The 12,500-nt window shown below is 51.0% G+C and overlaps 2 protein-coding genes across 2 annotated transcripts in view; one reads left to right on the forward strand and one right to left on the reverse strand.

Moving 5' to 3' along the window:
* Positions 1-1,391: 1,391 nt before the first annotated feature.
* On the reverse strand, positions 1,392-11,315 carry LOC135819108 (uncharacterized). The gene is made up of 6 exons (XM_065332260.1): positions 10,448-11,315; positions 9,061-9,242; positions 7,302-7,495; positions 5,382-5,500; positions 2,996-3,168; positions 1,392-1,826 (listed from the first exon to the last, which is right to left on the reverse strand). Exons 1-6 carry the CDS (start codon positions 10,590-10,592, stop codon positions 1,650-1,652), a joined length of 990 nt encoding a protein of 329 aa, XP_065188332.1. The 5' UTR covers positions 10,593-11,315; the 3' UTR covers positions 1,392-1,649.
* A 302-nt stretch (positions 11,316-11,617) lies between these two features.
* Positions 11,618-12,500, forward strand: part of LOC135819109 (charged multivesicular body protein 1a-like) — an 8,165-nt gene continuing 7,282 nt past the window's right edge. The window contains exon 1 of the mRNA XM_065332261.1: positions 11,618-11,962. Within this exon, the coding sequence (XP_065188333.1) occupies positions 11,920-11,962 (43 nt within the window). The 5' untranslated portion in view covers positions 11,618-11,919. The remainder of the gene's footprint in view (positions 11,963-12,500) is intronic.

Genomic DNA, 12,500 nt, shown 5'->3' on the forward strand with positions numbered 1-12,500 from the left:
AGAGAGAGAGAGAGAGAGAGAGAGAGAGGGAGAGAGAGATAGAGAGAAAAAGAGGGGGGGGGGGGGGGGAAGAGAGGGGAAAACAAGAGCTTGAACCCCGCGCTTGAAGGTGATTACATCGTATGGAGAGGTATTGTGAATTTTCTGCAAAACTGGTTCCAGTTTCAAAAGGCCACACTAGCCAGCCACTAGGCTTGGTGTGTATAGAACCAGGGGGAGGGTTGGTCAGTGGTGACACATGACCATGCCCGCCACTCATTTGCAATATTGATGCACTCTGATCCCATTGGTCAGACCAGATTCTGGATCCCCCCCCTCTCCCCCCAACTCCAGACCTGGTTGCTAGGTCCCCCCCTCCCCATCATTGGTCAGGTCGCTGGATCACCTTCCTCCAATCCATTGGCCTGACGGGGTCGCTAGATCACCCCCCCCCCCTCCCATCCCATCGGCCAGACCTGCAACCAGGTCACCCCCACCCTTGGTCAGGTTAGGTCGCTGGCTCACCCCCTCCCCCATGACACTGCGGAAGGCCTGGTCGCCAGGTCACCCCCCCCCCCCCCGCCATTGATCAGACCAGATCGCTGGATCACCCCCCCCCCCCCCCCCCGTCCCATTGGCCAGCCCCAGGTCACACCCCCCCCCCCACCATTGATCAGACCAGATCGCTGGATCACCCCCCCCCCCCCCGTCCCATTGGCCAGACCAGGTCACACCCCCCCCCCCCATTGATCAGACCAGATCGCTGGATCCCCCCCCCCCCATCCCATTGGCCAGACCAGGTCGCCAGGTCACCCGCTCCCACCCTTGGTCAGACCAGGTCGCTGGATCACCCCCCCCCCCCCCCACCCCCATCCCCGACCAATTGGCCTAACCAAGTCTCTCTCTCTCTCTCTCTCTCTCTCTCTCTCTCTCTCTCTCTCTCTCTCTCTCTCTCTCTCTCTCTCTCTCTCTCTCTCTCTCTCTCTCTCTCTCTCTCTCTCTCTCTCTCTCTCTCTCTCTCATGCCATTGGGCAGGCCATGTCGCTGGATCACCCTCCATCTCCGACCCATTGGTCAGACCAGGTCTCTCGATACCCCCCCTCCCTTCATCTCCAACCCATGGGTGCACCAGGTCGGTGGATCACCCACCCTCTTCCCGTTGGTAAGACCAGCTTGCTGGAGGATACCCCCCCCCCCCCAATCCCATTGGTCAAACCACATATCCCATTTTGCCACACCAGGTCGCTGGATTACCCTACTATATTCACAGCAAGGATATCCAGCTTCAAGCAATCATCCCCCCCCTCCCCCCCCCCCCCCCCGCATGCAGTCATACGACCATACAATCTTCACCCCATACACACGTACAATCCAGGTGTAACCTAATGTGTAACTTTCCTACTGTCCATGCTCAATCGGTTCAGGTTTCGACTGAAATAAGGTGCTACCATGTACACGGATCTGACCACAGTAGTGTCGGGCACCGAAGAACAAACAGGCTAGAATTTCACCAAGCACAGCATACCAATGTATAAACGGTGACTCAACCGTTCATACACTGTAATACATTAAAATAAGAATGATCTAGGCAAGGAGGCTACCCCCCCCCCCAGTTCTTCGGCACCTGGCAATGCTATAGTCACTCAGTACGCAACACACAAGGCAAGGTACTAACCGAGTGGCTGCTTCTCTGGGTAGTCCTGGCGTGTTGACGATGGTCCATCCACAATAGGTGTACCCTTCACGCCGAGTTTGGCATTCGTACCGAGAACAGCGTCAAACGCCTCTGGTTTGTTGTATGGTCTGTGGCCGTGCAATGAGTGTTCCGGGTAGTCGTCTTCAAACAGCTGGACAGAGACACACACACGTACACACACAGACGCAGACAGACACGCACACACACACACTACTACTACTACTATTGACAGCTGCCAGAAATGGCCACGCCGCTCCCCAAAGGGAGGTACTGTCAGAGAGGTTAGGGGAGAGGTAGGCAGTGCTTCAAATGGCGCTCCAGGTCCTGTCGCCTCCGAAACTGGCGTTGACTACAGACTCGGCAATGATGTTCAAAGTGCTGGCGATCAGTCACTGTAGGGCGCTTCGGGCGGGGTCCACAGCGATGGCGCTTGAGGCCAGCAGTAGACTTGAAAGTACGCTGGCAGGCAGTACACACCGGGACCTCGGCAACAGGAGGAGCATCAAAAGGCGGTCGGTCGTCACAGTTGTCACTCCCTAGGCACTTATGCACTGCAAGCCCACCCCTGCTCCACCAAGGTTCGAACGTTCCAAGACCCAAAGGCCAATGTCCGCAGCCTGTTTCTCCTCTTCCTCTCTGACAGCACTCTCTGAGCTTACACACACACACAAACAAACACACACACACACGACACTGACCGACGGGACTGACGTTCTACAACTAACTGGCTATCAGCTCTAGCACGTCTCGGATGCCCACTCCAACAGCCTTCCAACTAGTTACTTGGAAGGATTTCTTTATACCGTATTTCCGCGCATATAACGCCATGGCGTAATAGGTGAAACATCGCTGTTTTGGACCAAATTTTTGGAGAAAATAGCCTCGGTTTTAACGCCATGGCGCTAAAAGTGAGAGACACGTACATGCAAAAATCGGCAGAGTATGAACTTCGAGTACTCGCACGGTGCCGTTGCACGTTCATGTTGAGCATCCATGTACTTTCAATTTCCCAGAAAATTTCAAAATGTGAACCTATTGTGTACAAGGTGGCATGGAAACTTGTGTGAAGGTGCGGTGGCGGTATGGCATGTGACAGTGGGGATGGGTACATGCAGAGAGAATCACCGCTACTGTACGTTCACTGAAAGAATTGAACTCGCCTTTAACGCCAGATGCAACTTACTCCACATTGAATTTTGTTCACTTATAACGCCATGGCTTTATAAGTGAGGGTGGCCTTATATTCGGATATAACGCCATGGCTTTATATGCGCGGAAATACGGTAAATCTTAAAATCATAATTATAACTTATTCTGTACCTGGTCTCGGCTTTCCGCCACTGCTGACTTCACACGATCTCCTTCCGGCACCGACGTATGCCCACGGTACGAGTAGAGGGGATTGGAGGAGATGCTCGCCGACTTTCCACGCGCCCCATGGTGATTGCTGGCGGTGCTCGGTCGATAGCGGCGTGCGTCTCCCTCGCCCAGGCCTGTCGAGGGTTTAGCAGCAGCAGCAGCAAACGCAGCAACAGCAACATCAGCAGCAGCAACAGCAGCAGCGGCAGCAGCAGCGGCAGCAGCAACAACAGCAGCAGCAACAGCAGCAGCAACAGCAACAGCAGCAGCAACAGCAGCAGCAGCAGCACCAGCAGCAGCAACAGCAGCAGCAGCAGCAACAGCAGCAACGGCAACAGCAACAGCAGCAACGGCAACAGCAACAGCAGCAACAACAGCAGCAGCAGTAGCAGCAGCAGCAACAAGAGCAACAGCAGCAGCAACAGCAGCAGCAGCAGCAACAGCAACAACAGCAACAGCAACAGCAACCGCGGCAGCAGCAGCAACGGCGACAGCAACAGCAGCAACAGCAACAGCAACAGCAGCAACAGCAGCAGCGGCAGCAGCAGCGGCAGCAGCAACAACAGCAGCAGTAACAGCAGCAGCAACAGCAACAGCAGCAGCACCAGCAGCAGCAACAGCAGCAGCAACAGCAGCAGCAGCAGCAGCAACAGCAGCAGCAGCAGCAGCAGCAGCAACGGCAACAGCAACAGCAGCAACGGCAACAGCAACAGCAGCAACAACAGCAGCAGCAGTAGCAGCAGCAGCAACAAGAGCAACAGCAGCAGCAACAGCAGCAGCAGCAGCAACAGCAACAACAACAGCAACAGCAGCAACAGCAACAGCAACCGCGGCAGCAGCAGCAGCAGCAACGGCGACAGCAACAGCAGCAACAGCAACAGCAGCAACAGCAGCACCAATAGAGGTTATTTTTATTTTATTCCAAGCAATACATGGTCGGGGTAGCCAATGACCACTTTGCGTGGCGATTGCAGGGTTTTTATAGCCAACCATGGCTATTATGCGAGTGATGTGATCAGCTGGGTCGGACACGCTGCGGTCACTACGGTATTGGCCGGACCACTTTTTGCCCTAGCCTAGGTACCCCGTGCCCTAGCCTAGGTACCCCGTGAATCCACATAATACACTACTGTCGTCAGTTTAATCCGACGAACTGCGGCTCTCCTCGCCACTCCACACCACAACAAAAGACTCGTGCACACTGGGAGAGAGAGCGTTTTCTCTAACTTGCTTTCAGTAAGGCGACTGGAGAACTGCGCTCCAACAAAACGGACAAGAGAATATATTATGGGGACGTGGAGAAAAGAGGGGAAAAAGTGGGGTGAGGGATACTAAAAAGGTGCCTGTGCAAAGTACAACAAGGCCTGAACAGGACGGGAGACAAAGACGAACGACGGGGAAATACGACGGACACAAGACGGCAACCAGACAAATACAACGGAGACAAGACGAGAAAATGTGTATGCAACGGGGACGAGATGATAAATAATGCATACGGAGGGGACAGAAGACGGTGCAGCGGCATGTACTAAGCATTCCAAGACAGCGCAGCGGCGTGTACCACGGGTCAGCGGCATGTAGGACACAGAGACACATACGCAGCCACGTGTACGACAAAAGAGACACAAGCGCAGCCACATGTACGACAAAGAGACACCCGCGCAGCCGCATGTACGACACAGAGCTACAAGCGCGACCACATGTACAACACTACTGATCTGGGCCATTCTGGGATCTAAAATTATTTCCAAATTTTTCGGCTCAGCAACCCCTCCCCTTGAGTAAATTGTACTTCAGATGGCTGACCGTATCACACAGGAGCACCACAGGGCAGAGGGGAGCAGGGCCGGAGGCAGCTTGCGCAGAGCGGTGCGGCCGAAGGGCCATGTATAAGGGGGTCTGGGGGTCCTCCCCATAAAAAATTGGAATTTAGACGGCAAATCCTGCACTCTGGGCGACTCCCTGTACAAAATCATACATCGAGAATTTTTCTCCCCGGCTTTGGACGTTCCACGTCGACATTTTTTTTGGTACGGCCATGGCCGTACCGGCCGTACCAGTGGCGCCGGCCCTGGGGAGTGGTACGACCGCAGGAAAAATCCATTTTTTCGGCCAACAGGGCAAGTTTTAGTGCTCTTTTATTGCTTTTTTTTGGATGACTTAGGTGTACCATCCTGGACAATAAGTGGTAGGACCATTTTTGTACGGGTCGTACCGTGTGTGACGCCCCTGGCACTCTGGGGGGGGGGGGGGAACTAGTGTACTCTTGGTGTAAATACATCATGTGAAGTATTTCACCGGTCGGGGAGGGGTGGGGTGGGCTTTCCCACATGCCTTCACATTTTACCTGGCAGAGGATCGGGATCCTGGGAGCGCAGTCGGCGGAACGACAAGTTTCCAGAGAACGTCCCTGCAGCATTGTGCACCGTCTGCGCTTGCCCTTCAGATGATAATGTATCACGATAGCTAGAACAGAGAGAGAGACATGTGCACACACACACACATGCGTGTGCGCGCATGCACACACACACACATACGTGCACACACACACATACGTGCACACACACACACGTACCAAGTACACACACATACACACGTACACAAACACACACACACACACAGACACGTACACAAACACACAACAATGGAATATCAGTACGAGATAGTGGTACTGCCCTTGGCGATTGTTCCCTACTGACCATTGGAAAAATGATTGCTCCCCACACCAGAGCTGACAAGTGTAAAGTCAAGTTGGCGGAAAAGCACAAGCTCCGGTGAGGCGAGTACACACTTTTGCAATGGAATGTCACCGGGATCAATCAATACAACATCGCTGGCATCAAGCGCAGGTCCCTGGTTCGAGTCCTGGTGGTGACAGTCAACTTTTCGCTTCAGACTTTCCTCTTTTCCATTTCCTCAAACTATGAAAATAACATAAGAGAGGTTGCGTATATTTAAGTTTTGTTGCATTCCACGGATCAGGATGCAACAACAACTGTAAGTCGACAAATTTTCGGCCCATTCAAATTTCGGCCTCCCAGGGTTAAAACCCCTTGTGGCCACATCAAATTTTCGGCCTGTATTGCTGCCGCCTGTATACACAGTCACACTGAACATTGGAGAACAAAATTTCGGCCCCAACAAATTTTCGGCCAAACATGACCAGGCCAAAAATAGCCGAAAATAAATATGCGACGAATATTAAATGTTGTTGATTAACAGTACCCGGAAAAGTTGGTTGATTCAGACGTTGCGCAACAGGAGGAACGTCGAGATTTTCTTCACACCACTGGAAATACATGTACAATGTAGGTCTTGCAAGCCAGTTATGCATGCGCTTGGTGTAGGACAGTACGCAGGCAGGGGTGATACCATGGTTACAGGGCAGTAGGGAGTCTAGTGGTACGACCATGGGCATCCCTCGTACCTAATCCTGGTACTCTCCATGTGGGACCATCATAATTATTACCACCTGCTGCCGGGTCTCTGTATGTGTGCGTGTGTACAAGTGTGTGTATGTGTGTTTGTGTGTGTGTGTGTGTGTGTGTGTGTGTGTGTGTGTGTGTGTGTGTGTGTGTGTGCGTGTGTGTGTGTGCGTGCGTACATGTACTTCAAAATACATCCACATTTTTAGTTTGACATCATATAACAAGCCGGTGGAAAATCGTGTTCGGAAACAGTGGCCTTGCTACAACCATTAGGAAACAGTGCCCTTGCTACAACCATCCACGGTTGGTAGAGCCCTTTGTAATATGCTGTCAAACTAAAAATGCGTTTCTAGTAGTAGTAAACTTTCTACAATACAAGGTTTATCTAGAACATGTGCATGCACAGGCACACCAATGGACATGTGTGTATGCGTACTAGGGGTGAAACAATTATACCGAATATTCGAATACTCGTTTGGATTTTTCAACTATAATCGTACTCGGAATAAATCAGAGTACTCGCTCATACATGGCACATGCATTTACCACAGAAGTTTGCAGTTTCAGAGCAGCAGTCAGCAGATATTGATGTGCAGAGTGTGTGGTGAGCATTTGTACATGAGTAGAGAGAGAGCCCAAATGACCCACCAACCAATACACCCGAGAAAAGGACTGCCAATTGGTTCAATCAGGGTTGTACCATGTGATTTTTAAGGCCCTTGGTGTGCGATTTTTAGGATATCAAGAATACTCGAATATTCGATCGGAGAAAATCAGAGTACTCGAACTCGGGATCTCAGTGCCAACTTTCACCCCTAATGCGTACTAATCCTACCTACCTGCTCCTTGGTCTCGGTATGTTGAGTTCGTCACCATGACGCATGAAGTCACGCATCAGGGTGGGTGCACTGGGTGTGTGGGCAGCCACTGGATCACGCCCCGGCAACTCTCTCATGTTCTGCGTGTGGTAACCGGGAGTAACCAGCTGCTTGTCACGATGTTCCCGGAAATTTGTCGCTGGCCCTTTCACTCCCTGAGTCAAAACATCAACGCATCAACAGATCAATACATTAGAAAAGCAAAACATCAAACATTCAGAATGCCGTAAAAGCCCGTAATACAGCAGCCCTGGGCGGAAACATTAGTGAAGGTCCAGAACATGGGCGTCAATTTGGGCCTGGGCGCTAATGTGGGCAGGGGCATTATTTCGGATAAGTGAAATCGGACTTATTTTCACATCATAGGCATGCCGTACTACTGCATGCACAAATCAGGTTACTAGCGGCATAGTGCCAGACTGTACGTGTACACTAAGTTATACTACAGTACCATACACATATACATGGGGTTGTGCATGCATGCACTGCACGGTGTACTGTACACTACATTGCAGTACCATACACATACACATGGGGCTGTGCATGCATGCACTGCACGGTGTACTGTACACTACATTGCAGTACCATACACATATACATGGGGCTGTGCATGCATGCACTGCACTGTGTACTGTACACTACATTGCAGTACCGTGCGTACACATGGAGCTGTGCATGCACTGCACTGTGTAACAGACCTGTACTTTCGCCCATGGACGTTTACACGGAGGTGGGCTAGAAAATGGGATAAGAGTGTTGACACTGGGCACCTGGGTGTGTACATGGGTAGTGGGCGTTAAAGGGGAAGTATACCCTAAAATCAAATTTTCACCAGTTGTAGTCTTCTGGGTGCTGAGTCGAATGGTCTTGGTCCGAGGAAGCTGCGACGCTCCCTTCCTACTTGAATCCCAATCGAACCCGCGCACTTCCACCGAAACTGGGTGACTGCGCCCTACTGTGACTAGATGGGGATTTGTATGCAAAATCTCACTAAAAGTGCTATGTCGTTCTTATAAAAGCACGGATGACCGCGATTGGCCCATATATTGTGCTCTTTTGGACGCTGAGTCGACTGGTTTTGGTTTGAAAAGGCTGCGATGCAGCGTTCCTCCGTTATTCCCAATCGAACATGGTTGAACAAGCGGTCACGTGCTCCTGGGTGCCCAAATCACCTGGTCACCGCGCCAGCAGGCGACAACTTTTACACCAAGGTTCAACTCAAGTTGAACTCGAGTGACAGGACTGCACCCAAAAAAGGTCAAACAGGCTAGTAAGTTGTACCCTGCAGGCACGGTGACCAGGTGACTGGTGTACGCAGGAGCACGTGACCGCTTGTTCAACCATGTTCGATTGGGAATAAAGGAGGAACGCTGCATCACAGCCTTTTCGGACCAAAACCAGTCGACTCAGCGTCCAAAAGACTACAACATATGGGCCAATCGCGGTCATCCGTGCTTTTATAAGAACGAAATGGCGCTTTAGTGACATTTTGCATACAAATCCCCATCTAGTAGGGCGCAGTCACCCAGTTTCGGTGGAAGTGCGCGAGTTCGATTGAGAATAAAGGAGGAAGGGAGCGTCTCAGCTTCCTCGGACCAAGACCATTCGACTCAGCACCCCAAAGACTACAACTGGTGAAAATTTGATTTTAGGGTATACTTCCCCTTAATACGTTATATTGAAGTCTAAATGACTTGATGTCCCCACAGCAATGCCCTACCTTGAATGTGCCAGCTACGGGCTCCTGGAATCGTGAACGCCCTCCGTCCGGGTGTGGATGAGCGGTACGTGCCGATGTAGCGCGCCCAGACCACGAAAAGTTCTTCTCCTGCCGGTCGGCGTGGAACAGCTGTCCTTTCGGCGGCAGCTGAGCTGCCGGGGAGCGGAAATGTCCGTCCGTTCCTGCGGCGACACGGCATGAATAACACACGGACGTTACAGGACAAGTCTGACATGACTATACGTAATGAGTATGCCACCGGGGAGCGGAAAAGTTCGTCCGTTCCTATGGCGACACGGCATGAATAACACACACAGACGTTACAGGACCGTCGGAAAGCAGTTTTTGATTGGTCCGGCCCTGTGGCCATACATGCGTATAACGACACTCGGCGGGGCATCAGAAAAGTGTCCTTATTCGCGAAGGGTCCTTACACCCGAAGTCTCATTATATGTACATGTATTAGATTATTAGTGCGCGTTCAGACTACCGATAAAAAGTGACCGATTGGGAAAGTCGCCAGGGTGATTTGATCACGTGACGTTACTGGCACGTTACCGGTGGAAAAGTTTTACTGCCGCGGCTGCGGCGGCAGTAAGCTTTTACCGGCAGTAAAAAAGTGCTCAGGCTGCATGCGCGCTGGGAAAAAAGGGAAAATCCCTTGTCAGTGCCGCGGTGAGAGCTGAAAACTTCACGGTAACGTTAGTTTGTTATCGGTAGTGTGAATGTCCTTCACGGTTTATCGGCATTCACGGTTTGACGGGGTTCACGGTAGTCTGAACGCGCCCTTACAGTTAGATGGGACTTTGCTGGGCATGGAAATTCGGTCGTTATTCGCGAATTGTCGTTATATCCGCAGTCGTTATTAGCCAAGTTGACTGTACCCTATCCTTTCATACTTTGCATTATGATATAGCAGGACTGGTACAGATCACCTTCTCAGCAGTAAACATACGTTGATGGCCAACAAGTTACATGTAGTCCGGTGATGATGGTCTGAGCAAGCGGACCGGTTCCGCTGGGTCGGCACCAGGACAAGTATAACATGACTACACTCAGACCTCGGTTATCCAGACCCCGAAGTTACGGCCACTTCGGTCTACCGGGCACCCTTGGGCGCGTTTCAGTGAACCCTGAAAACTTCCGATGATTCCTAGAGCTACATGTAGCTGTCAGAGCCGTCAAGCAATTTGTAGTGTTCAAGTCTGCAATCACAAGACCTTAGAAAAGGAAAAGTTGGGGAAATGAACTCTTCCTGAAATGAGCAGAATTGCTAACTTACAGGCCCTACCTGAAAAAGAAAAGGGCGGGCATTTTCAATCCTACCCCTAAACCCTACCGTCCCAGGCCTCTATGGGTTCATCCGGGACCTCCTTTTAAGGCTTACCAGAGTACGTTTCCTTGGTGACTCCCGTTGGCGGCTGTCTAGTGCGTCCATCCGTGACTTGGTAGTGGGTGGACGAGAGGAATTCCTTGTTTGTCTGCTTGGCTGGCAGTGCACTGAATGTCACACGACGTGCTGTATCACCCATCTTCTCCGATCTGTTGCAGCCAGCTCTCTGGTCTAGCAGCTAGTCGGATGCCTATAATCAATGTGACTAGCTTAGCGTTGTGAAGTCAATGAAATGTTCCTGCGAAAATCGACCAAGCTATAATAATAATAATTATTATTATTATATCTGCTAGAGGGTAGTGGTGTGACGACACACATCTATTGACTTAGCAAGGTTCCTCAGCGCCTGTTGCTCTGATCATTTCATATAATTATTCTCCCTGCGACCGTCAACGCTAGATTACCAATGCGGGACGCACCAGTGAAACTGCGTCTACTTGAGAGCTGCTTCGGCCCAAAAGCGATGTCGGGTCAGGGGATAGGTCCGGGGAAAGGCAGACCTTCACACTTCTAACGTTACGTTCTTCACAGCAACAAACGTTGACACGGATGACTGACTTCGCGGCCACTGCCCACGATATAGCGCGTCAACACTTGGCAACACCTGTCCTTACAATTATCTGGTCTGGTTCCTGTGACTGGTCACTACGACACGAGGCACAAGTGTTACCACCGAGTGCTTCGACAAGACTGCACGCTACGAGTACAAGAACATCACACCCCGTGCCGTCCAATGTTTTCTCAGGCCGCCAATCAGGGCTGTGTTCTCGAGCTAGCTGTATAAATTTTTCAGATAGTCACTGAAGCAAGGAGATGTTTATTTTCCTTCTTCAAAGAAGTAGGGGAGAAGGGACAGAACGGGCAGGTGTGTCGGTCGACTAGTAGTGTCACTGTCAGTGGCCGGTTCATTTTGACTACACTCACTGACTCAGACACTCACTGCACGCGTGCCCTGGCATGGCAACCGTGGCCCTGGTCTCAAAACTCGAAGAACTCCTCGCGAGTTTCCAGTCAAAACTCAAACTCTTGCTCAGAAACGTGCAGAAGAAATGTGTGACATCACATCACACAATCGATGATGTTGTGACGTAAGATCAAGAAGTCAGGCGCTTTGTGACTTCAACGATGACAACACGGCTTCAAATCAAACGAAGTACAATCATTCGTGTGTATGAGTTTTGAAGGAGATCTATCACTGCCTATGCTTTCCAAATCAGGGTGGATGAAGAATTTCTCCTGACCTTGGCCAAGGACAATTGTCTGATCGCCAGCGTGAAGATAGTAACAATATAGTTCCTCGGTGGCCTTTCCCTCTGGATTTGTAGTTTCATTGCTACTCCTCGATCCTGCTCAAATTCTAAGTGAAGGGAGTAATTTAGTGAATTCTGAAGTGGAATTGACTCGAAGCACAGTGGGGGGACGACTTGAGTAGATTTTACTCCAGTTGTCTTTGAGTTCCAGGAAGCATGGCGTCTTTCTTCGGCGGTGGCGGGGGAAAGAGTTTAGAAGGTGTGTGTTCTGGCAAGCGATTTCTACAGATGATTTGCAATCCGAAACTGAAGAATGTTTTAAATTTGGAGTACAATTGTGTCTGTGTTAGGGACACGACGGGAGTTTTCGTTGGCGATTAATCTCTTACATGTGTAGTAGTATACCTGTGGCGCATCGTAGGATGGCTTGCGACGTCATGATAGCGTTTGGCATGCTTGATCAGCCTTAGGCTTGGGTATGTCTAGGGGATTTGCTGTTGACTGCACTGCCTTGGCCTTGGCAAGGCTGCATTGAGTGAGAGTGTGCTACAGTGCTCAGCGTACGCATCGCGAAATGCTCTTCTCGCGACTCAGACTGTACTACATGCGCTGCTTCCTGCGCTAAGTAACACTTGGCATGCTGTGTGTGGCGATGTGACGCTAAGTAACACTTGGCATGCTGTGTGTGGCGATGGGACTCAAACCTGTTGATTCCTATGCCGCATGTGCACGCGCTTGTGTGTGCATTTGTGTGTGTGTTTGTGTGCGTGTGCGTGTGTGTGCGTGTGTCTGCACAT

This window comes from Sycon ciliatum, chromosome 6, assembly GCF_964019385.1.
Source record: "Sycon ciliatum chromosome 6, ocSycCili1.1, whole genome shotgun sequence".
In the NCBI taxonomy this organism is placed as follows: Eukaryota; Metazoa; Porifera; class Calcarea; order Leucosolenida; family Sycettidae; genus Sycon; species Sycon ciliatum.